This window comes from Motacilla alba, chromosome 2 (genome assembly GCF_015832195.1).
Source record: "Motacilla alba alba isolate MOTALB_02 chromosome 2, Motacilla_alba_V1.0_pri, whole genome shotgun sequence".
NCBI lineage: Eukaryota > Metazoa > Chordata > Aves > Passeriformes > Motacillidae > Motacilla > Motacilla alba.
The window spans coordinates 2,307,498-2,333,777 of NC_052017.1; the positions used below are offsets into that span (position 1 = coordinate 2,307,498).

Sequence of the window (26,280 nt, forward strand, 5' to 3'; positions counted from 1 at the left end):
TCTCCAGAGTCCTGACACAGCTTGGCCCTGATTGGCCAAAGAGTTAAAACAACTCACACCAGAATCCAATGAAACAATCACCTGTGGGTAAACAATCTCCAAACACATTCCACATGAGCAAAACAGAGGAGAAGCAAATGAGATAAGAATTGTTTTCCTTTTCCCTGAGGCTTCTCAGCTTCCCAGGAGAAAAATCCTGGGTGAAGGAATTTTTTTTCAGAGAATGTGAATGCCACAATTGTGATCAACACGGAGCATAGGAAAGGTATAATCCAAAAAAATCTTATGGTCAGTGGATGCACCAAAGCAAAGATTGACTTGGTGGACAGGAGAGGATAAGTCAGCTGTAATCTGTGACTCATGGCTTGGAATATTTGCTTGGCATCATGTGCATGGGACTGAACAGATGGTCCAGCCCCAGCTTCCAGTCACGTGGCAGCTGCATCTGGCCATAAAATCATTGCAGAGCTTAGGTTGGGCCACTGGTGTGGAACAAACACCCCCAGCATCTCCACGGGCTACTCCACGTTGTAGATCCCCTGCACATCACACCCAGCTGTACCATTTCTCGTGCAGATGGTGACCTCAGTTGTAGGAATATCCACTGTGCTTGCTCAGAGGGAGACTGGGCTGATTTTTGAATGGTTTACCTCCATTATTTTAGAGGTTTTTTCCAACCTTAGTGATTTTATGATTCCTTTGGTATTCCCCAGTGGGTTTGGGGTATTTACAGCTTCTGCCTGCTGGGGGTTGTCTGTATGATCCTTGCCCAGGTGTCCTAGAAGCAGGACTCAAGCAAACTGCAGTGCAGAAGCCCTGTGCTCACGCTAACCCAGTGAGTCCTGCTGGGAGGACAAAGCCAGCCAGGGCCTCAGCCAGCTTGGAGCATCAGCATGGAGTAAATGCAAATCTGTTCACAGAAATACAATAGAGAGGGTCAGGCTTTAACGTTATCCTGTGAAGATGTCTAAGTGTAAATGGAACAAATGTCAAAATCCTGACTTTGGCACCGGCATTCACGCCTTGTTCACCCAATCAAGCGTAATTAAAAAAAAAACAATATGCAATATGTCTCTTAGCAAGGACAAGTGGTAAAGCCACTACAAATGACAAAAGTCATTTGTCCTGCTGCCAAGTACACTGAAAGCAGAGTTGGAAATGGGGTTTGAGAGGCTGTGCTGTCTCCACCTTTGAAGGACAAGGTGCTGAGCACCCTGGGCCCGCTTTGAGCAGTGGTTGGAGCAGGTGACTCCCTGTTACAGACATATTTTATGAAAATCCTTTTGCCAGGATTTTCTTCTCCTGAGAAGCTGGGGAGCCTCAGGAAAGAAATGTAAATAATAATTATTTGTTGCTGTGGAATGCAACAGGTGCTTCTTTGATTGGTCCATGTCAGGTGTTTCTACTTAATAACCAATCAAGGATGCAGGTGAGTCAAACTAGTTAGTTACAAGACTTTGTCATTCATTTTATTCTATTCTTGTTCAACTTTTTGATGAATCCTTTTTCTCTATTCTTTTAGTATAGTTTTAATATAGCATTTTTAATATAATATATATAATAATATAATAAATCAACCTTCTGAAAAAGGGAGTCAAAATTCTCATCTCTTCCCTCATCCTAACCACCCTGCAAAAACTGCAACTCCCAAACCATGGTTCCATGATTTGATCCATGTTTTCCCTTTAATTTCCCGTTTCTGCCTCCTTGCAGAGCCTGATGTGACCATCGTGAGTGGCCTCAAGGACACGGTGGTGGCCGAAGGGGACGATGTCACCTTTCAGTGCCAGGTTTCCCACGAGAACGCCAGGGATGTCGAATGGAAGCTGCAGGATGTGGCTCTGCAGAACAACGAGATGAACGAGATCTCGGTGGAAAGGGGCAAGATCCACACCCTGACCCTGAGGAAGGTGACAGAGCAGGACATTGGCACTGTCACCTTCCGGGTGGGACCCCACACGTCGACAGCAGAGCTCAGGGTGAAAGGTGAGGGCTCCCTGTGCCATGGAACAGGGCCAGTGGGAACAGGGGGTGCTTTTCTGATGCTGGCAGCAAATTCAAGGCCAAAATTCACCCCCTGTGTTTTGGGGGTGCTTGTGCTTCAAAGCATCTGTGGCTGAAATCACCAGGGATGAACAGGGGACATTTCACCATCTTCCCAAAGCTCACTGATTCCTGGAGAAATTACTAGCTTGGCTTCACTTCTTGGGTGGATAGACCTGGAATTTTCATTGCTTCCACAACCCTTTTTTGAATTCTAGAATAATTTTGGTTTGGAGGGACCATTTGGTCCATTCTCTCTATATCTTCAACCAGATCAGGTTGCTCACATCTGTTTTTTATTTCTTTCTTTCTCTAAACATTATTTTGGTTAAAGTCTCCATCCAAAATCCTTCTCATTCCCTCTTAGAAGCTTCTTTTAAACCCTTAGTAAATAACATGGAAGTCAGAGGATTTTTTTAACACTCAACCATTCAGTTGTAGCTTTAACACTCAGACAAAGGTGCCTGGAAAACAAAGCAAACAAAGCAAAGCAAACAAATCCTTTGCTTTGTTTGTAATTTCAGTGCCACCTCCAGTCTTTAAGGAGAAACTGCAGAGCAGGGAAGTGCAGGAGGAGGACACAGCTGTCCTCTGCTGCCAGCTCTCCCAGCCCAGTGCTGAGGTGAAATGGGAAAAGGGTCCTCAGGTGATCTCCCCAAGCTCCAAGTATGAAACCAGGCAGGACGACTGATAAATCAGTCCATACTTTAAAGATTTATCACTAAAAACCAGAAGGCTCTGGCAAATACACCTGTGATAACAGGAATGAACAAACAACAGCCACTTTGACTGTTAAAAGTGGGCTGTGTTGGGTTTTTTTTTTTTTTTAAGATAAGAAACTTGCCCCACTCCCTTATTTAGGCTCTGCCAAGAGGATTTTTTCTACAGTTCTTGATTTCAGATGTGCTGTGCTGTCAAAAGCAGCTGAGTGCTTTTGCTTTTGGAAGTCCTTTTGCGTCTTAAGCAAAGAAAATGCAGGGACCCAACTGTGGGAATTACTTCCACACTTTGAGACTCTGTGGACTCTCTGGTCACTCACTCCAGGGCTGCAGCTCAAATTAAGATAGGACTATTTTTTTATGTTTAATCATCCTTTGAGCTGCAGTTCTGCCTGGTAAATGGTGATCCAGGTGAATTTGTTCAATCTTGGACACAACTCCAGCTAATGAGCAAGGCATCTAAATGCTTCTAGTGCCAAAGATCTTTAAAATAGATGTAATGTGACAATATGTCTGTTTTGTTCAACTCTGATCTGACACAAATACAATATCAAGGTGACTCTTTCTGAGACACACGATCAGGAAAAACAAAGATGAGCCAGGATATTGTTAAATCCCACCTTTTGAAATATCCCCGAGGACTCTCCCATGAAGGCAATGCACCTGCCTGCAGTCACACTGACTCCACAACTCAAGGATACCAGAATATTGGTGCTGTGAGCAGGTCCTCTGATGGCCAATTTGTGTCTCTGTGTATGGTCTCAGCCACTCCAGCACTGCTTGAAAAAAACTCCAAACCCAGGAAGCTGAGGAAGTCTGTGCAGTCACACTGTAAATACTAATTCAGCCAATTAGCTGAATATATATATGTGTGTGTGTATATATATATATATATATATATATATATATATATATATACACCAATATGTGTGGAGCCACTGTGCTTCTTCCAGGGAACTGGACTTGAGGAGCTAAACTTTTGTGGCACTTCATAAAATCCACCCATCAAAACTCCACCTTGACCCACCAGTGATGCCATCAGCACAGAGACTGCCAGGGTTCCTTTCTCTGCTGGTCCAGTTTTCAAATAAGCAATATTATAGGAACATGTTTCTCCATGCCCTCTCCTAAATACACAAGAACTTGGATACCAGGAGTAGGCTGTTGAGGTCTGGTTTTGGTACCAATTTGGAGATACATGCATTGAGATGCTCAAAACTCTGTATCCATGACTATTCCTGAGCAGGAAGGAGCACAATCCTTGAGGTGCTCAGTGTATGAGCACTGTGTGCAGTGTCCAGTGATTCTTCAGGAGTGCAGAGCTCCTGGAAATCCAGCACTGTCAGACAATACCCTTTTCTGACCCAGAGATGGGCAACTGAGAGGTGTTTTAAAAACTTTTGTTCTATTTTCAGTCTCATGCGAAGGGTGAGACAATACAGATGTTATAATTCATGCCATCACAATCAGAAGTCAATTATTTCCTAATTACAATACATTATAAAGTATTTTTGGCCTATCAGCTTTAGCCACACCATGCTGAAAACGCCTCAAAGCCAATCATCTAAAATTGCCCCTTGTGGGTCTCACTACAATGCCCCTTTCCCAGTTCTATTTCTCCAAAGTATCCAGTCTTATTTGCAAGGCCATCTTTTGAAGCTTTTTTTCCAGCTCCATTTCTCTCTCATCAATATCTGTCCTATTCCAGGGCATTTCTAAGTCAGCATTTCTTGTCTCAAAGTTTGCATACGGATGCACACACTGTGTGAGCCTTCAGTCAGGCCCCGAGAACTTTCTACAAATCCATTTCCCACACGGCACCTCCTGTCATTCCTTGTTTTGCTTTCAAACTAACTTTGGAATTGAGTTTGAACCAAATTCAGGGTGGCACCAGAGTTTCACCAAACACAAGGCTTAGTTACGCAGTCAGCAGTGACACGTGATTTTTTTTTCCCCTCTGATTTTTCTTGATTTAGCTTCTCCAGTCACCTTCACACAACCACTCCAGAACCAGCAAGCTGAGGAAGGTGGCACTGTCACTCTGAGCTGTGAGGTCTCCAAACCCAGCACCACTGTGCAGTGGAAGAAGGCGGGGACAGTTCTGAGACCCAGTGACAAATACAGGATGCGTCAGGAGGGGGCCCTGGCTGAGCTGACCATTCACAACCTGAGCCAAGCTGATGCTGGGGAGTACACCTGTGACACAGGGGACCAGCAAACCACGGCAGCAGTGCAGCTGAAAGGTGAGGCTTTGCATGGGAAAGGGCTGGGCACAGCTTGGTACCATAGCAGGGGCACAGGATTGACTAATCTGGCAGCTAAACCTCAACCTGAAATGAGGATCTCAGAGATGAGAGAGGTTTAACTGGGCTAAGAACTGTGTCAGTTACCTCTCTTTGGTCACTGCTTCTGTGGTTTAATTATAATTAATTTGCACCCGTGGGAATCTTGTGACAATTTTTTCACAGCACACAGGTTATGATTATAACACATTAAATATTTATTGTGCACACAACACAGTATAACTTGCACGCTTTTAATACACATGCAGACATGAGTCATGCATCTCTAGCATTGTAATATGCTACGTGCCTGTGTACCTATATTCTCATGAGTTTAGAATCACAGAATCACAGAATGGTTTGGGTTGGAAGGGACCTTCAAGGTAATTTAGTTCTAACCCCCTGCCATGGGCAGGGACATCTTCCACTATCCCAGGTTGCCCCAAGCTCTGTCCAACCTGGCCTTGGGCACTTCCAGGGATCCAGGGGCAGCCACAGCTTCTCTGGGCATCCTGTGCCAGGGCCTCACCATCCTCATAGAGAACAATTTCTTTCTAACATCTAAGCTAACCCCACCCTCTTTCACTTTGAAACCATTCCCCTTTTATCTGTCACCATCTACCCCTATAAAAACTCCTCCTTCCTCTTTTTTTATAAGTCCCCATAAGCCCTCTCTTCCGAGCTGAACACCCCCAGATCTATTATTTAGGGCCTCAAATAACAGCATAGTGCTGTCAAGAAAGAGCCTAACGACATGTTTGACCCAGGAAGCATCACTTGAAAGTAGGTCTCAAACTCTGTTGCCCTTTCCATGAAGAAGCAGCAGCCACCATCGTGGAGAGGCTGAGGGACGTGGCCACGTACGAAGGAGAAGACGCGGTGTTCGAGTGCAGGCTGTCCCGGGAAACAGCTCAGGATGCCCAGTGGTTCCTGGGGGATGTCCCCCTGCAATCCAACGAAATGAATGAGATCAGAGTGCAAGGGACACGTCACAGCTTGATCTTGAGGAAGGTGACCCTGGAAGACTGTGGGTCCATCAGTTTCAAAGTGGGGCAGCATTCGTCAGCAGCGCAGCTGAAGGTGGAAGGTGAGCAGCCTGCCTGGAAGAGGGGTTGAGCAGGCACTGGCAGGCACTGCTTTGACTTCTGGAGAGGTGTATTTGGGATTAGGGAGCCTTGGAAAACTTGGGAGATTCTGCTAATCTAATTTAGCAATTTAGAGAGGTACATCTGAGCCAGTCGTTCCAGTTGTTTTTATTGTACATGGAATGAAGATTAACATCCTTTGATGTTATTTGATATAATAATTATTATTAACATCCTTTGATGTTATTTAATATAATAATTAACATTAATCCTTTGAAGACCATCCAAGTACACAGCTGATCACATGTCAGAATCAATGCTGAAGAGTGTCAAGAATATGCTCTGGACTAATCACCTACTTATGATGCTTTTAGATCATATTTACAAAAAAAAAGTCTGAAAGCTCTGAAAAACCTTTCTTTTAAGATCTATAGAACGATTTTTGAACGATGGCCCACGCCAATGCCTCGTGTTGTTTGTTCCTCTTCAACCTGGTTCCCAATGTAACTACAGACCCCCAGCTCTGCCCTGGGGGTGATGCTGGGTGAGGATGCTGCAGCAGTGCTGGTCCCCTCTCCCCACAGCTGCCCCCGTCACCTTTGTGAAGGAGCTGCACAACCTGGAGCTGCAGGAGGGTGGCACTGCCCACCTGTCCTGCGAGGTGTCCAAGCCTGATGTCCCCGTGGAGTGGAAGAAGGGCACGTCCGTGATCCAGGCCAGCCACAAGTGCAGCATCCAGCAGGAGGGGAGGGTGCACACGCTGCTCATCCGCGACCTGAACCGCGCTGACTCCGGGGAGTACAGCTGCCACACGGCTGCTGGCAAGACCACGGCCAGACTGGAGGTCAAAGGTAGGGCTCCTCTGTGCCCAGCGGTGGTGAGAGGAGGGAACATCGATTTTTAGAGCTCTCTGTTTCAAGAGAAGCACTGATCAGTGGAGCAAGTGCAGCAGAATCTGCCAAGTTTGTCAGAGGGCTGGAGCACGTGAAGGACATGGACAAACCCTGTGCGATAGGACAAGGGGTGATGGTTTTAAACCAAAAGGGGGATGATTTAGATTAGGTATAAGAAAGATTTTTTTTTGCAATGAGGATGGTGAGGCCCTGGCACAGGCTTCCCAGAGCAGCTGTGTCTGCCCCTGGATCCCAGGAAGTGTCCAAGGCCAGGCTGGTCTGGGTTTGAAGCAAGGTGGGACAGTGGAATGTGTCCCTGAGAGTGGCAGGGTTCTGAAAAAGATGACAGTATCTTCTTATTTAAACCATTCTGGGATCTAAGGATAAGCAGAGGACGAGGGCAGCTGAATTTGATAACTGAGAAAGAGAAATTGGGAGACCTTGTTGTTCTCTGCAGCTTCCTAGTGGAGATCTACAGAGCAGAGAGACACAGAACTTTCTTGGAGAACTCAGTAAAGATGTGACAGGCAACAAATGCAAGTTGCAGTGAGAGAAGTTCAGATTAGAAAAAGCCAGACTTTTAACATGAAGGAGTGGTCAGACTTTAGAACTGAGATCTAGAGGAGTGGAGGAATCTCCATCCATGGGGTCCTCCCAAAGTCCTTTCAAACCTTAATTATTCTGTAATTGATCTCTGGCTGCAAAATCTGAAGCTTTGTATTGTAACCCCAGATTTATATATTCTGTATATATTCTAATATAATCTACATATATTATTCTCTATATTAATAATATTTATATAATATATTATATATATAACTCCATTTTTTATATTATCCTATTATAGTGCTCTAAATAGTCTATATTCTGATATATTCTATAGATTCTAATTTTCTGATATGTTCTATATATTCTAATATAAAATAATAATATAGATAGGTTTTTTTATATATACATATATATATTATATTTTTATATATATTTCTATGTTTTTGTAGTGATTTTATCCCTTTCTATGATTTTATTTCAAGGATGGAGAGCTATCTGGTCTTCAGTAATAATTACTGAACTTTGAATTCTTTGTGAAAAGAAGTCTGGGATATGGGGAGAGAAATTTAGCTCACATAGAAATCAAACTTTTCTGGCTGATTAACTCCCCTTCCTCCTCCTCCTCCTCCTCCTCCTCCTCCTCCTCTGTCTAGGTTTGACTTTGCCATCCCTGGATGCTCTCCTTAGGGAAACCCAGCCAGAATTATCCACGAACTTCACTAACAGCTCTACCCACACCTCAACAATAAAACGCCCCTCTATTTTCTATTTTTGCCTCACCCATTTTTCGTTTCCTCCTTGCCCCGCCGCCCTTGCCAGGCCTGCCCGTGCTGTTCAAGCAGTGGCTGAGGAACGAGGAGGTGGAGGAAGGGCGCACGGCCGTGCTGCGCTGCGAGCTGACGCGGCCCCACGCGCGCCTGGAGTGGCGCAAAGGGGACACGGTGCTGCAGCCCGGGGACAAGTACGAGATGCGCCAGGAGGGGACACGAGCTGAGCTCCTCATCTACGAGGCTGAGGCTCAGGATGCTGGAGAATACACCTGTGACTCGGGGGATCAGCAGACCACGGCTTCGCTGCAGGTCAAAGGTAGGACAAGGATTGTTTAGCATCCTTCACAGGGGGGTGTTGTGAGGTTTGCAGGGGTCCCAGGATGAGGGAAGAGACGAGAATCTTGACTCCATGTTTCAGAAGGCTGATTTATTATAGTATGATATATATATATCTTATATTAAAAATGCTCTATTAAAACTATACTAAAAGAATAGCGAGAAAGGATTCTTCATAAGGCTGGAAAGGAAATAGAATGGAATGATAATAAAACCTTGTGACTGCACACAGAGTCCAATGCAGCTGGATCTTTGATTGGTTATTAATTAGAAACACCTAACATGGACCAATCAAAGAAGCACCTGTTGCATTCCACAGCAGCAGATAATTATTGTTTACATTTCTTTCCTGAGGCTCATCAGCTTCTCAGGAGAAAAAAATCCTGGCAAAAGGATTTTCATAAAATATGTCTGTGAGAGGGGGGATCATGGAATCATCCAGGCCAGGCTGGATGGGGGCTCTGAGAGACCTGGTCTAGTGGAAGGTTCCATGCTCATGGCAGGAACTGGATCTTTAAGACTCCTTGAGGCAGCCACATTTCTCTTCACGGAGAAAAGCAAGGCACAATTCTTCCCAAGGATTTCTGAGATTCATGTCCTCTGAACCTCCGAGAATGTAAAAACAATTCTTATTATTTGCTGTGCCTGTGTTTGTGCCAAAGTAGAATGCAGTATGGAGATGGTTTACCCAAAGTGATGGTGTTTTGTTTCCTTGCCCTGTCGGGACCAAGGACTGTGTGTGTCGGGACCAAGGGTGTGTCGGGACTGTCAGTGGACAGTCACGAGATTTCTGTGCAGCTGTGCAGTTGTGTGCAGAGTTGAGTGCTTGGCAGATTCAGTTTAGATGCAATGTAATATAGTATAGAACAAAGTAATTAATTAGCCTTCTGATATCCATGGAGTCAGATGGATCATCATACTCTCTCCCCTCGTCGGGGTTGCCCTGTGAATTTGATATCTTCCAACCCAAACCATTCTCTGATTTAGTTTGAAAAAGATCTCTGAGATCACTGAGTCCCACCATTAACACAACTCTGCCAAGTCCACCACTAAACCATGTCCCCAGGTGCCACATCCACTTGGAAATTTTATTGCTGAGTTATCACTGACACTCTGTGAAATCAAACTGAAATATTTCACCATACCTAGGACAAGCCCTTTTTAAATTGATTCATTGTATGTTTTAGTGCCTGAGCAGCCCATGAATTGTGTAATGTCTGTGGCTTTGGATTTTATAGTTTTATTCATTTTGTATTAAGAATTCTATGGTTTTGCATTTTACAGTTTTATTCATCTCCTCATACTAAGAACTCTATGGGTTTGGGATTTTACACTTTTACTCATTTTGTACTAGAGAACTGTATGGGTTTGGGATTTTACACTTTTATTCATTTTGTACTAAGAGCTCTATGGTTTGGGATTTTACACTTTTATTCATTCTGTGCTAAGAATTCTATGTCCTTTGGATTAGATCACACTTGTAGATTGTGGGTTTAGTCACCATAACAAACTCCTGCTCAGTGCACGTGGTTTCAGAGGTTAAGCACCCAAAATCTCATGTGCCAGCTGAGGGAACTAGGGTTTTTTAACCTAGAGAAAAGGAGGCTTGGGGGAGATGTTATCACTCTCTGCAGCTACCAACAGGAGGTTGTGGTGAGGTAAAGGTTGGTCTATTTCACGAATGAGAAGTAAGGAAATGGCCTCAAGTTACACCAGGGTGGGTCTAGATTTGGTATTAGGAAATAATTCTTGGCATCGTCACAGACTGCCCAGAGAAGCAGAGCCACCATCCCTGGAGATACTTAAAAGATGTGTAGATGTGACACTTGGGGATGTGGTTTAGTGGTGGATTTGGCTGAGCTGGGTTAATGGCTGGACTTGATCTTAAAGGTCTTTTCCAGCCTAAAGGGTTCTGACTCTGTGTTGTGATTGGGGGTGTTGTGCTCTATGTGCTTGCACTGAGAATGGTGAGTATGGCCATGTGAAGACCTTTAGAGGCCCAGAGCAGCACTGGACACCTTTGCAGCATCAGCAGCTGATTCCACGAGTGGCCAGCAGGCAAAACTGTGTTGCAGAAAGAGGGGAGCAGCCCAGCTGCAGAAGCCACAAGCAGGTTTCTCACCTCTGTCACTGATGCAGTTGCTTCTCCACCGCAGTACTGCCAGTGCTGTTTAACAAAGAGCTGAAAAATGTAGAGGCTGAAGAAGGGGGAACGGCAGTTTTGCACTGCGAGATCTCCAAGCCGGACGCTCCCGTTGAGTGGAGGAAAGGAGGGGTGGTCATTCAGCCCAGTGACAAGTACGAGGTGAAGCTGAAGGGCAGCGTGGCTGAGCTGATCATCCGTGGTGTAGAACCTGATGACTGTGGGGATTATACCTGCAGCACTGGATACGAGATCACCACAGGGTGTGTGTATGTGCAAGGTAAGGTGGTGGAACACGGTGGAAGTGCTCTGGTTTTCTGCCTGGATTTCTTGCTCCAAAATCTTTGACAGTAACTGGCCGAACAGCAGAAATTCCATTCATTTCTTTCCTGATTCCAGCAAAGATATAAACACTCACCTCCAGGCTGAGGTTTGACCCATCTTTTTTGGTTAAGCTAGTTTAAAGTACTGACCATACTGTGTCTCAGAACAGGTGGTGGTACTGCTGAAAAACTTGGAGCAGTGGTTGTAAAAATACTTGTTACAACTGATTACAGCTTCTATCATTGTTGATAATCTTATTACTCCTTTAAAGCACCCAAGTGAACATTTAAGTCTTTAAGTACCTCTCTGCCTCATACAATTTCTGCAGATGGTTGCAACACACAGGAGAGCCAGGCATGACCGGGGCAAGGAGTGGAGTTTCCTCCCAGTGAAATGATGTTTGCAGACACACACACTGCTCCTACAAGCAGCTGGAGGGATGGAAGGTGGTTTCTAACCCTCTCCAAGAAAAATTTAGTTCTTTTTTTCCCCTGGGAAAAGCCCTACAAGTTTAACTCTCCTGCAGCTGAGCTTGGGCTTGGGTTAGCTCTGCAGGGAGCGAGTCGCGCGCGTTTGTTTTTGTTCTCCTGTGGCACCTTCTCTTGCTCTGTCACGCAGAGGAAGCAGCAGTGATAGTGTCTGGTTTAAGGAGCACAGACGTCTTTGTGGGCGAGTCAGCCACGTTCACCTGCGAGCTCTCGCACCCGGGCGTGAAGAACGTGCAGTGGTGGCTCGATGGGACCCCCCTCCACAACAACCTGGTGACTGAAATCTCTGAGCAGGACGGCAGGATCCACACTTTAACCCTAAATGACGTGGCGTGCCACGACTCGGGCACTGTCACCTTCAGAGCTGGGTCCCTTATATCCTCAGCTAAATTATTAGTCAAAGGTATTTCCCTGTGAGCAAGAAACACGTGGCCACCTCTGGACTTGCTCCATGTGCTGGTGCTTCTGCCTTCCAGGCTACCCTTACTAAATCCCTTCACTGTGCCCTGCAACCCTCTCACTCTGCAAGTCACCCACTCTCACCCCAGAATTCTTCTGGGTACAGCCACACTGATTTTTTTATTTTTTTCCCCCTCACCCTCAGGTGTTTTTGGATTTTATAGGTGAGGGAGGGTTGCAGGGTCAGGGCTGCTGCTTTCACCTGACACCAAAGAAGAGATGAACATGAACATCTGTGGTAGCACCTGACTTTATATTCCCACTTCAGCTTTTTTTTCCATAATACCACAAAATCTTGTGGGGGTGGTAATTCCCAAATTTCCCACTGTGCCGCTCCACAGCTGGGCTACTGGTGCTGAGCTCAGCATGTTCCCAGGACAGGATTTTGGGCTGTTCCTGGAAACCAATGGGTGTGTGACATTCCAGTAACACAGAGACAAAATGTGCCTTGTTTTTTGAAAGTTCATCCCTGCACTGGCAAAGCTTTCTGGTCTGTTGAAAAAATATTTTTCCCATTTGGTAAGGGTAGCCAAAAGCTGCAAATAACACTGAGCTCCAGACTTGATAAAGCAAGCTCCTTCCCACCCAGTCCTTTTATAGCTGTGAGGAAGATCTGTTGTTTTTTAGGCAAAGCTAAGGCTTATTCCCTGCTTGGAAAATGGATATATACAGAGATATAAAGGGTTAAAATATACATATACTTATGTAAATCTACTCCTGTGCTATAACTGGGCCATAACAGGAATGATCCACAATATGGAATTGTTGTCAGTGACTGATATCTCCTCCTCTGCATCATGTGTCCCTTGTACATTCAGGAAATTTGGTTCTCTGCAAAGATAAAATGTGAAACCACTCCTTCATGGTATAGAATGATGCAGTGACAACACAGTGGGCAGACCCCACAAGTCCTGTGTCAGTTTGCATCCATTTTCAGAGACAGAACCTGGTTCTTAGCTCTCCAGGAAAAAATCCAGTGGGCCTAAAACATAAATTAAAAATAAATGCATTCTTAGGTATTCTGCTCAGGGAATTAATGGGCTCCTGAGATATTTCCATTTCATGGAATCACAGCATCATTGATTTTTGGAAGAAATGTTTGGAGATCATCCAGTCCAACCCCACAGCTCGTGCAGGCACACACACGTATGTGGATATTTTGTGCTTCCATGAAGCCAAGATTCCTGAATTGCAAACCTGAATCACACTAGCAGTATTTTATAGCTGGATTGGGATAACCCCAGTTACACTGTGCTCAGTAACACTTAATTTCATAGAAAAGTGAAACACTTTTAAAATTCTGACCATTCTTGTATTGACAATTTTGTAAACTTCATTTTGTCCACAAATTTAAGTATAAATCTTTGAAATATATTTCAGCCTATCAAGCCATCCATGGCTCACTCTTCATCAAGGAGCAAGCTGACTTTGTTCCTTGTGCCTCGTTCTCCTGGTGTAAGGCACGTTGGTAATTTGATTTATTCTGTAACGAGTGAGATCTCAGCTTTCCATGCTGGGCCTCCACAACATCACTGCCCCACAAGTGCATTCATCCCATGATCTGGAGTGATGGTTCACAGGTGATGGGGGGAGCATGGAGGAGGGAGAAGGAGCTGCTGCTGTTTTCTAGCTCCTCTGGGCAGGTGAGAATTGCAGGTCCCAGGGCACATGGTGGCTCCTCAGTCCCAAAGAGCTGCACAGGTGAACGGGGCCACCAAAGTCCTTGTCCTGGCCAGCAGTGAGGGGACAGTGGAACCAGGACCTTCTCCAGTGCCACAGGTGATATTTGCTGTGAGAAACACATTTCTACATCTTATGGAAGGGGATGAGGTTGTTCTCCCCAGACACTCGCTTGATTCTTCAGTCAGCAAAACATCTCCAAGATCTTCCACAGAGGCCTCCTCTCCATAAACACACGCGGCAGACACTTGGAGTGGCAGAGGGAGCCTTAGTGAGCGGGATCAAGCCTTGCAGCAAGTTTACAAATGGTGTTTGCAGAGCTCTCTTTGCTCCCCAAGGTCTGCCAGGAGCATCCCAAAGCCTCAGCCTGCTGCAGCAGTTTCAAGAGGAGCATTCCAGACAGAGATCCCGTTGGGTTATCCCAGCTGGCTGGTGAGCAGGGCAATTATTTGAAGAATAAGGACATCATAGAATCACAGAATGTCCTGAGCTGGAAGAATTCCTCAAGGATCATCATGTCAAGCTCCTGATATCCCAGCTTTCTCTGTCATCTTTTTATGTCCCTTTGCAGCCCTATGTATTTTTTTTTTTTAAGTTGACATAATTCTGCTAAGAGTGATGTTTCAGAGAGACTTCCATTTTCAGACTGCATTGAGATTTTTCCTTTTGACCTGCACATTGCATTGGAGATGGATGGTCCAGTCTGACATCTCAGGAGGGACCCTTAGCTGCTTTGGGAACTCACAGTATTTTAGGTCAGATATATCTACTGTGCCTTGCAGCTGCCTCACAAGAAGCAGAACTTGGGTTTTAAAAGTGCTTAAAAGCAACTTTATGGATCTCAACACCTTCTGAGGAGCTGCATATCCAGCTGCTGTCAGCATTTCTTGGGCTCTCAGTCTGAGATGTCAGTGGTTTATGATCTCTCAGTGATCTCTAGATTAAATGCTGTAAAGGAAATCCTATTGTTTTTCTCCAAATAATGTATCTGCTGCAGAGAAACACACAAATAATCAAAACAATATTCATCTGCTCCTGTGGAGCGCCCTTTTCTGTCACAGTTGTCCTGGATATTTGCTCCCCGCATGATTTCTGACAGCCAAGACCACCCCAGGACAGGAATGAGTGTCTGCATTTGAGAACTGTGTTTCTTTCTGATGAGTAGTTATATTTTAGTCACACAAGGAGCTTCCAGCAGGGTTTGTGGTGTTTTCCTATTGCTCTGTGAGGCTGAGAGTTGCAGGGAACCACTCCCTGCAGTCCTCTGCATCACACTTCTGCTCCACATTTGGGAAGTAGAAGTGTTTCAGATCTAGTGCTTCCCAGCCTGGAAGATCTCAGGAACACTGGGAGAAACACTAAACTGGGGAAGCAGTCCAAATTCAGGACTGTTCCAGCACAAGCCTCAATTCCTGGTGGCCCATTTCCCAATGTCATGGTCATGTTCTAATGCACCAGTCTGGCTTCCATCCTGCTTGATGCTGACACGGGCACAGACTAAACTGCTAATCCCCCTGCTTGCACTGTCACTCTGCTTGCTCCCCACGGGCTCTGTGCTTGGCAAAAACCCTCCAAGGGGAGAGTTCCATGGGGATCCACTAATGCATGTCCTTCCTGACGTGTTGGTTAACAGATCCCACCATTGAAGTGGTCAGTCCCATGCAGGACATAACTGTTGATGAAGATGGCCCAGCAGAGTTCATATGCCAATATTCTAGGCCAGTGCACGCCATCTGGAAGAAAAATGATCAGGAAATACATGCAGATGGGCAGCGAGTGATTATCGATCAGGACTGGAATGTGAGCATGCTAAAAATTAACCCCACGGTCCCAGAAGACACTGGCATCTATTCTTGTGAAGCTGAAGGCATTAAAGTGATGGCTACACTTGATGTTCAAGGTGAGGTCTTCCAGCCAGAGAGGAAGACTACCATGGGTTCCAAATAAATGAGGTAGAAAAAAAAATCATGGCAAGGCTTTTGCGATAAGGGACACGTCAGATACCTGCTCTTGGTGCTCACTCCAGTACTGAAAATGAGGATAAAAATAGTTGGGGGATAATGGGAATTGGATATGAAACTGCAGGGTTGTCTTATTTCTAATTAACACTCACTCATTGCACCACTTAGCCAGTCCACCTCTTCTGCAGTGAGCCGGAGTGGGGTGTGAGTGTGATGGGATGTGTTCTGCTGAATTGTAAAATCACAGGTGTATTCTTGGTCCAAAAGAATAATACAAATATTGTTTTGCTGTTAAAGAGCAATTTTTACAGCACTTTTTGCATAAAACCAGTAACTACTGGATAGCATGGAATTCGATTTTATTTTGATGAGTAAAGGAGATTGGTAATTTACCTATTTCAAACAGTGATCCCTCAGGAATTACCTCCTCACTCAGCACTCAACATTTGTGGAGACCCTGAGGAACAATATATACAAAAATTAAAAAAAAAAAAAAAAAGTTAGGGTTTTACATGGAAATTTCTTATTTTTTTCTGCTGCATACGGAATTCCTGGCTTTGGTTACCAAGAGAATTGGTGTGATCAGCAACAGCAGGTTCTGATTTCTGAATATTTGTGGCTGTTTTGCCTTCTTGCTTAACTGCAGTTGGTTGCTAGTGCAGAAGAACAGGGTGTTATTTATTATAATGTTTTCTACATTGATAAGCACTTTCCATTGTAGGGATTTAAAAAGATTTTAATGAACATAATCTAAAAGCATCCCATGGGAGGTAGGGTTAGCAATTGGCTGCTTTCCATAATTAGGGAAACCAGCACTTCCAAAGTACACAGATGTTTATGCATTCTCCAAGAAGAGTCTGCAACCCTCTCATTGTTCACCATAAGTATGAATCATATAAAATTCAGAATATTTTTACTATTATAGAAGCCCAGAATAGTTTGGGTTGGAAAAGACCTTAAAGGTCATGTAGTTCCAAACCCCCTGCCATGGGCAGGGACATCTTCCACTGTCCCAAGTTGCTCCAAGACCCATCCAACCTGGCCTTGGACACTTCCAGGGATGGGGACTCCACACACAATATCTCTGAAATTAATAAATATCTGGTAGCTTATGCTTTTTGGGTATATTTGTTTGTTTTTACCATTAAATAATTGCCTCAGTTTGGAGATTTTTTTAACATTTAATTTATTCTTACTATTTTTTATTTTTTGCTGGGCATGGTTCTAAATGATCTGTAGGGATCTAAACAGGGATGTCTCGGGGTCTTGGTTTATAACACAAATCATGCTGACTATTTTATGGCATTTGTGTAAACTGTATTTACTCAGCTGTGTGTCCCCACCCTTCTGCATGTCATTTGTCCCCATAGCAACACGAATTTTACCCACAGGCACCAGCCCACATTTAATTTGGCATTGAGCTGATTGTTCCTGTCCAGGTGCCAACTGATGCATGGCTGGAGTGTGGAGGTTTGTGCATGCTTCTGACCCCAAAACTCACCACACAGCGTGGGAAAATAAGCCTAAATGTCACAGAGCCTTCATAATTCAGAAATTTACCATTCAAAGTAATCTTGATAGAGATTTTGACTTTGTGTGTTTCCTAGAGGCAGGATTCTCTTGGATAATTGTCACTATAGCTTTGCCAGCCATAATATTCTCTTACATTTGCTTTGCAAGAAAAGTAATGAGATTTTATCATGAGCTGTCAGTGGATTCACATCTCCCCCATCATGATGATAGTTGTGCTGTCTGGGAGATCCTTGGGAAACGGTCATAGGACAAAAGGAGTTTGACTGCACTTTATCTTCCTGAGCTAAGCCTTCCTGTTGACTATTGGCCTGATTCATACAAATGTGTCAATTTTTTCTTTATTTATAAAAAAAACATGGTTTTTGGAAGAAATCTGGGTGAAATGCTGGAGGTTCTAGAGGTTTATCATTGCTTTTAAGCTGTCTTTAAATCATTTTATTGTGATACTTTTTTAGAGGATGGATTGCAATCAGCAAATAAACCTACAAGCACGGTTTATAACCTCCACATTTTTCCATCAGCTTTGCAGCAGTGGGAGTCATCCAGTGCTCTGAGGCTTGCTAAAATTCAGATACAGGGACAAATAATTAATACTGTTAATTATCCTCCTTTTCTAGCCAAGAACAGCATTGTCCAGGGCTTGGAGAACGTGGAGGCTGTGGAAGGAGGGGAAGCCCTGTTCGAGTGTTACCTCTCCAAGCCTGAGACCTACAATTACAACTGGCTGATTGATGATGAACCTGCCAAAACCACAGAAAACACTGAGATGGTTTACTTTGAGAATGGGCTCAGGCATATCCTGCTGCTGAAGAATTTAACTCCCCAGGACAGCTGCAGGGTGACTTTCATGTGCAGTGATGCAGTGACCTCAGCCTTCCTCACAGTGAAAGGTAACTCAGGTGCTTGGGCAGGGGAAATCTTCAATTTCTGCTTGGAAAGGGGGAAAGAAAACAGGGAAATATGATGAGTAGCAGCAAGGAAATTATGCATTTGTTGTTTGTCTCTTACCTAAATGTTCTTCCCACACAACAAATCATAGAATCATTCCAGGTGGGAAAGATCTCTGAGATCATCAAACCCACTACTGACCCCCGGAATCACAGGATGGATGGGGTTGGAAGGACCTTAAAGATCATCCAGTCCCATGGGCAGGGACACCTTCCACTGCCCCAGATTGCTCCAAGCCCTGACCAACTTGGCCTTGGACACTTCCAGGGACCCACGGGTAACCACAGCTTCTCTGGCCAACCTGTGCCAGGGCCTCCCCACCCTCACAGCAAAGAATTTCTTCTTAATATCTCATGTAAACCTATTTCTTGTCCACCTGAATCCATTCCCCCTTGTCCTGTCACTCCATGCTCTTGCAAAATGTCCCTCTCCCTCTTCCTTGTCAGCTCCCTTCACGTGCTGGAAGGTACAAACTAGAACATCCCAAATCCTTTTGTTTTCCCTGAAAAACGAAAATCTGGAAAAAATCCAATTCTCTCACCCCTAAATGGCTGATGCTTTTCAATTTCCTTGTTTTCTTGCTCTGTAGGATGTGAGATGGTTTATAAGCAGGACCAGCTGGCACTGAATTAGGAGCAAATGACTGTCTCAGAGCTGTGATGATTCTGATGAGTTTGGTTGTGTTTATAGTCACTTCAGGGCTTCAGAGAGGAGAGTTTTATCAGCAACAACATTACCTCAGTTTCCTTTTACTTTATGCTATTACAGGAGACCCCAATGGGGACCAGAAACCCTTTCTGTACAAGAAAATTAGAGTACAAAAGCAGAGATCAGTCCCCACTTATGGATTAGATGGGGTTTGGAGCAACCTGGTCGGGTGGAAGGTTGGTCCCTGCCCAAGGCGGGGGATGCAACAAGATGGGCTTTAAAGTTCAAACCATTCTGTGATTCTGAACCTTCTCTTCTGGCAATACACATAAACCTTTTAATGATCTCCTTGCTCTCCAAGGCCTGGATGTTCAGAGCTTCGGCACAAATATTCACAAAATCTCCTGATTGTTTCTGTGACTGAGGCCTTGATCACTGATTTCAATCTACAGGGTGGCGCCTGCAGTTCTTGCAGCCCCTCAAGGATGTGGAAGTGTCTCTGGGGGAAAAAGCAACATTCAGCTGTGTCCTGAGTGAAGCTGTGCCAGTTAATGAAGTGGCCTGGTACAGCAATGACACAGAGATCCAGTCGGGTGAGGACTGGGAGGTTCAAGCAGATGGAAACAAATACAAACTTATTCTGAAAAAAGCCCAACTGCATCATTCTGGAGAGGTGACCTTTGCTTCCAGGGAGGCCATTTCATCAGCCAAGCTTTCTGTGATTGGTAAGTGTGTGTTGTTCCAGCCCGGGGGCACTCAAAATCTCAAACTTTGGTATTGAGCTACAACATTGAATTTCCCAATCTTTGTGTTGATTCTTTCCATTTTGCCTAACATGTACCAAAATAGTGTTCCTAGTCTGAGAAGATACTACTGACAACTTGTTCTTCAACCAGACCCACTTCATCAGAAGAAAAATGTATCAGGCTAGTGATGGTAGAGGTGCTCCCCAAATTTCTTTAGCTGCAGTCTTTTGTAAAATGTTACAAAAACTCTAACAGAAATCAGTATTCTCAGGGTTCAACTTCACTCTTGGCAAACGTGGACACAGGAGGGAGCTGAGCTAGAGTCCATGTGGAAAAATTATCCAGAACGGCAGAGGAATCTTTGAAATCTGCTAATCAGCTCAGGTGCAGGGCAACCAGTTTTCCAGATTAATGAGTAGCATATTAAAACCTCAAGTGGGGGACACCCACGAAGCACAGACCTCCTGCTTCAGAGACACAAGAGTCAGGTAGGGAAGATGATAATTCCCTAATTCCCTTGTGGAGCAGGTTGGATGATGCCACCAGTGTCCATTTCAGCACCCAGGATCTGGCTCCTTCCCACAGTGGGACTGGTGGGTCACCCAGCAGTGGTCACACAGCACCATCCCACTGATGGTTACCAGATAATTAAATGTATTTTAGCTGTAGCTGAGATGTTAAAGTGTCACTGATGGGCCATCCATACTTTAAATGACTACAGGCAATCTCTGTCTAATGATTTCTGGGACTTAAGGGATCTCTGTTACACATTCCAGTCATTTCCACCACAATAAAAAAAAAAAAAAGATGGATTTAAATCAGCTTTTTCTAATTTTGGGTACTTACATTTAGTGAACTTCAAAATAAAAGTACAATACTCTTCCTGTTGACACATTTTTCTGTATGAAATTTGGCTGACAACAGAGAAAAGACTTTATGTTGTTCTTGTGGTGCCCAGAGTTAAAGAACTGTCTGTTGACCATATTTGCCTTTATTTCTTTGGATTGGTATTTCATGGCAGGTCATTTACACTCTAAATATCTTGAACCCAAGACTGAAAGAATTATTTCTGTCTTTTAGGCCAAAGTGTAATGTAAGCAAGGAACATTTTCCAGTGTACTGAGTGTAGGGATTGGGATTAGATGATCTTCAAGGTCCCAAACTCTTCTATGATCATGGACAGTAGGACATCAAATAATTTCCATCACATATTTATCTGGTTTTGGCTGATGCTGTGATACTGCAAAAAATACAGAAGTGGAGTGCCTCATTATTAAAATATATGAGTTATTCTTTAGTCCCATAATAACTTGATTTCAATCAAGGCCAGACCAAAAATAAATAAAATCAAGGCTCAACTGTGCTTGAAATTTTCTGTTAAATTCCTTGATAATATGGACTGTGTAGGATTATTTTTATTCTAAGCTTGGTGGGATGAAGAAGTTAATTATATATACATGAGGTTAATTATTTGAGATGAGAGCTGGATAATGAATGTTTATCATTGGCAGCATAGATCAGGGCTGACAAGGATAAATCAGTAGTGCTCGGGTACTCATGGTCATGACTTTATGGCGACTTTACACTCAACTTTACAACAAGGAGAATACTCAGTCCATTGCACTTCCATCCTCACAGCTTGCAGAAGGTTCTTGTGAAATAGGGGCCTCCTTGAGCCAGGTCTCATAAGCTCTTGGAGATGTATTTCACACCCAAGATAGCTCAGCTAGCTTAGAAGGCATAAAACCAGCAGGATGGCTTCTGTTGCAGTGTTGGAAACAAAAAGGTTTAATAAAAGGCAAAATAACCAGCTCTTTACAGAGAAAAGCTGAGCCAGGTACAAGAGGTTCTTGCTCCTAGTAAAACACCTCACAAAAACAGTTAGTTTCTTTGTTCTCTTCTTTTTCTAATAAATTACCCAGGTGAGACTTTTTGGCTCCTGTCCAATTAGGTTTCCTTAAGTTTGAGGTGAAGTCCCCCAAGCCTATGAGATGCCTTTTCCACCTAATTGAGGAGAGAAACTTCTGGGCTTCTTTCCTTTTTAAGGGGACGAAGGATAGTTTTGTCACTCCGTCAACAAGGGGCACATTCCTACACTCTTGGGTGTTTTAGGATGAAGTGTTCCTGCTCACATCATGCATCACAAGACCTTTGTTGTGCCCCCAGCCCTCCCCGAGCCACCCGAAGAGCCAGAAGTTCTGAGTCAGAGCAGCCACTCTGTCACTCTGTCCTGGCACAAGCCGCTGGGTGACGGCGGCCAGCACATCCTGGGCTACAAGGTGGAGAGGAAAATCCCGGGAGTTGGCTGGCAGTCCTGCAGCGAGGGCCTCATCCAAAACACGGAGCTCACGGTGGATGGCCTTGCCCCGGGGGAGCCCTACAGATTCCGCGTGTCAGCCGTAAATAAAGCGGGGGCCAGCGAGGCGGTGCACTTCCCCCAGATGGTGCGGTTAGGTGAGGATGGGCACAGGCTCAGGGAGGACTGCAAGCTCCTGCAGACCCTACGTTTTGCATGGCATGCCTGCTTCACCCATCCCAGGCATCTCCCCGTGCAATATCTTTCAGTGCTTGGCTGACAACTCAATAGAGGAGGAAGAGCTTGGGATAGAAAAGTCCTTCTGAGCTGCTGTGAACAAAAGCTGCTGTGTTTTTAGCACTGTTCTTTGTTTTCCTCCAAACTGCATCCAGCTGTCTTGCAGCCTGCACTGCATCATCCACGTGCTGGCCCGTCACCATGAGTGTCTTTTCTGGTGGAGTTAGGATGGAATGAGTGAAAAAGGGCATGCCGGAATGTGTTTGGGGTAACCAAGACTGTGAGTGGGCAGTGTTGTCTTCTTCACCCATCTTTTTCCTTCTTTATATTTTTTTATGTGTCTTTTTCAAGAGTTCCCCCAAAGAAATGCTGGGAGACACAGCTCCTTTGCTGTCTGATGGTGAAACTTTGGAAGCTTCAGTGGGATGGGGAGTCTCTCTCTCTCTCTCAGTCTTTCTTTTCTTGCAACTCTTGCTCCGGTATCACTCATCTAAATTCCTCAAAATGAGTATAATGATAAAAAAATACTCTTTTGCTTAAGGTTCAAGTACACAATGACTTTTTTTTTTGCAACAATAACTGCTGCCAGTGCTGGACCCTGATGACTCTGCACATGCTGACTTTGTCAACAACAAACCCAAGGCATTTTGGGCAGCAATCCCCTCACCCTGGCGAAACATGCAGAGAGGAAGGTAACCTTGAGGGATGTGCTGCTTTTGGGAACCCAGCGCCGTCTTTTACATCCTAGTCAACATCTCTGAGTTTAATGTGTTTTTCTTTGAGGTATCATGGTTCTCAAACAGCATTCCATTGGTAGACTGCCTTCCAAAGTAAAGAAGATACAGAGAATTCTTGGTTTTAAATTATTGATGCTTTTTGATAATTTTTACTCTTCCTAAGACAGCATAAATATAGATTTATATTTTTTTATTTCAAGGCGGAGATGAATGCCTCTTTGAATAATCTCTTTTCATTGTATTTATTGTTTCTTTTTTGTCTCACATCACAACTTCTTCACTTAGAAACACTTAAGATCTAGAAATCTGTTGAACTTCTCTTATACTGATGATGGGTAAATGAAGACCAGCAAACAAACACAGGAATGTGGAAAATGCAACCACTTCTGCATGTATATGTTTTAGATGGAGCTGGTTTTAGCACTGGGAGAGCTTAGAAAGTTGTTTTGATATTATCTTTTGAAGTGCATATTTTGGATGCTGCCAGCTTTGTTTTTTTTTCCCTTCAGTTGTCTACGACAGCTGAAAAATCTGTAAATGATGGATGGGTTGCTTGGCTGTTTTATGGAGTAGAGTGCCTCAAAGCCCGATGATTGTTCTTTGTGTTAATTAATTTCATTTTTGTCATTGCAGAGCCTCCAGTTACCATCACCCAACCTCTGGTGGGAGGATCTGTCTCAGAAGGGGGGGTGGCTCGCCTGGAGTGCACATTATCAACTAAAACTGAGGAGAAAGTGACTTGGCTCAAGGGAAAAGAGCAAATAAAAGCTGGAGGGAGATACGAGATCCTCTCTGATGGAACGAAGCAGATACTCATTATCCGTGGATTCAAACATGAGGATCAGGACAGCTACACCTGCATGGCTTCTCCAGAAGTCAAATCTGTTGCCAGCCTGTGCCTTGAAGGTACGGAGAGTGCACTGCTGGGGTGTTAAAACAGGTCTGGTATGGACATCCAGGACCATCTCCACAGCTTGGACTGGAATTAATTTTCTTTTACAAGCTATGATAATAATCCACAAGGAATTGTTATTTTCCTGCTTGGCATTGCCCAGTATGTTCCTGCATCCCAAATAGTTTTGAGTTGCTCAGATGAGAGTTTCTGGAGACAGATATTTAAGGCGTGACATTATTGTCTCTACACGAGTTTTTGGTGCCTTTTGAGATGCTTTAGGGTATTCTGTGAATGTCCCAGACAACCTGGAGCATCTCAAAAGGGACTGGGTAACATGCAGAGGATGTGAATGTGTCCCAGACACCTTCAGACTTAGGCACATCCAACCAAGCAGGTGTATCCATGTGAGATGGGAGTCTCAGCTCCCAGCACAGCCACTGGAGATCTATTCAGGACAGACAGGGAAGCCCTCTATATCTGGGAGACTGGATGAGCCTGGGTAGCTTTCCAGGCTCCACTGGCAGTCTTAACAACTGCAACATTAAAAAGGGCAGAAATCTATGTATTGGGTTCAAATGTGCAAGGAATAAATAATTTTTTAAAAAGTTGTTTGGTAATGTTTAAAGTGCATGCAACCAGACTGTTAAGGTTGGACAGACCTCCCAAAGATGGTGTGGTCCATCCTCCTCCTCAAATCGTGGTCAGCTAGGACAAGTTCACCAGGACCAGATTCAGTCACCCAGAGAGGGTGTGAAGTCTCCTTCTCTGGAGATATTCAAAATCCATCTGGACACTGAATAATGTGATCTAGGGGACTGTGTGTAGCAGGGAGGTTGAACTAGATGATATCCAGCAGTCCCTTCCAACCTTCCCCATCCTGTGATTCTGTAAATTCCCATGTTTCGCTCAGTATGATGCTTAGTTAAATGCCTCTGAGACTCCTCTGTGGAACATCTCCGTGTGCTTTCTCAAAACTCACAGATATTTAACTTCTCATCTGTTTCATTCCCTGCAGTTCCCACAGTGTCGATGCTGAAGGAGATTGCCAGGGAAGCTCCCGCTGCCAGCCGGGCTGAAGAGCAGGTGGATGGACACATCCAGCCCAGCCTGCCTCCTGAAGCTGCCCAGGAGGGAGATCTTCACCTCCTGTGGGAAGCCCTGGCCAAGAAGCGCCGTATGAGCAGGGAGCCCACCTTGGATTCCATCAGCGAGGTGCCCGAGGAGGATGAGAAGCTTCAGAAGCTGAGGAAGGAGGAAGCAGAGATGTCTCACTACTACTCGGAGGAGTACTCCACGTGTGATGAGCTGGCCAGGACAGGAGAGGCGGATTTCTCTTTCACAAGCTCTGATGACGAGTCTAGAGCTGGGACTCCTTCCCTAGTGAACTACCTCAAGAAAGCTGGGAAGAAGAGCACCAGCATTACCAGCAAGGTTCAGTCCACCTCCACAGGAAAACTATGGAAACAGTGGGAGACATCCACTGTGGAGACCACTGTGGCCACCACAGCTGCTCAGCCAGCTGAGCCAGAGCTGCCAGATTTAGACGATCCCTCCATGAACAAGGCGGCTGTGAAGATCCAAGCCGCTTTCAAAGGCTACAAAGTCAGAAAAGAGATCAAGCAACAAGAGTGCCCAGTGTTCACTGAGACCTTCAAAGACTTCTCTGGAGAGCCTGGAAGCACCCTGCACCTGGAGTGTGTGGCCCACAGCAAAAGTGACATGAACGTCCGCTGGCTGAAAGACGGGAAGGAGCTCTCGGATGGTCGCTACTACCACATAGACAGCTACAGCGATGGCACCTGCTCCTTGATTATCGCCGGCCTGGACAGGAAGGATGCAGGTAAATACACCTGTGAGGCATCCAATAAGTTTGGCAAGGTCTCACACAGTGCTAAGGTGGTGGTTGGCAGTCAGGAAGCTCAAGTTCTTGCTAAGGAGACGAGGAGTAAGCAGAGCACCGACAGTGAGACGGAGAGCTCGTCCGGCAGCGAGCTGGACGACGCTTTCCGAAAAGCAGGAAGGAGACTCCACAGACTCTTCAGGGCCAAGATCTCCACGGAGATCTCTGACGTGGAGGAAGAGCTCTTTGTCAGCGCAGATGAAGGGGACATAGATGTGGTTGACCACCAGACGTACCGTGAGGATGACCAGTACATCTACATCAAGTTTGAAATCATGTCTGAGGCCAAAACAGCCGCCACACGGTTCAGAGAGATGTTTGGTGCTCTGGGAATTCCAGTGGAGATTGACATCTTGGAACAAGGCCCGAAAAAAATTGAATTGCGCATTGGGAAGGCATCACCTCCCACCCTTGGGAAGTTTCCACCTCCAGTAGCAAGACCTCCACCACCTTTGCTGACTTCTGACACAGGTAGGGGAAGCAAATCTTGCCTATTCCTTGGAAAAGACAGTAGGAACAGGTCACAATGTAATTTTTTCACTCTCAAGCAAGTTTGTTTTTTTTTTTTAATTTGGTGCAACTGTTTTTATGAAATCTTTGCACTTTTA

General features: G+C 44.8%; 1 protein-coding gene across 1 annotated transcript in view; it reads left to right on the forward strand.

Annotated features, from left to right (window-relative positions):
- Window positions 1–26,280, forward strand: part of OBSCN (obscurin, cytoskeletal calmodulin and titin-interacting RhoGEF) — a 185,675-nt gene that overhangs the window by 93,632 nt on the left and 65,763 nt on the right. The window contains exons 55-67 of the mRNA XM_038129840.1: window positions 1,714–1,986; window positions 4,739–5,005; window positions 5,862–6,131; window positions 6,714–6,980; window positions 8,391–8,657; window positions 10,834–11,100; window positions 11,763–12,035; window positions 15,405–15,671; window positions 17,883–18,155; window positions 19,314–19,586; window positions 21,774–22,061; window positions 23,511–23,783; window positions 24,788–26,143. Of these exons, the coding sequence (XP_037985768.1) occupies window positions 1,714–1,986; window positions 4,739–5,005; window positions 5,862–6,131; window positions 6,714–6,980; window positions 8,391–8,657; window positions 10,834–11,100; window positions 11,763–12,035; window positions 15,405–15,671; window positions 17,883–18,155; window positions 19,314–19,586; window positions 21,774–22,061; window positions 23,511–23,783; window positions 24,788–26,143 (4,614 nt within the window). The remainder of the gene's footprint in view (window positions 1–1,713; window positions 1,987–4,738; window positions 5,006–5,861; window positions 6,132–6,713; window positions 6,981–8,390; window positions 8,658–10,833; window positions 11,101–11,762; window positions 12,036–15,404; window positions 15,672–17,882; window positions 18,156–19,313; window positions 19,587–21,773; window positions 22,062–23,510; window positions 23,784–24,787; window positions 26,144–26,280) is intronic.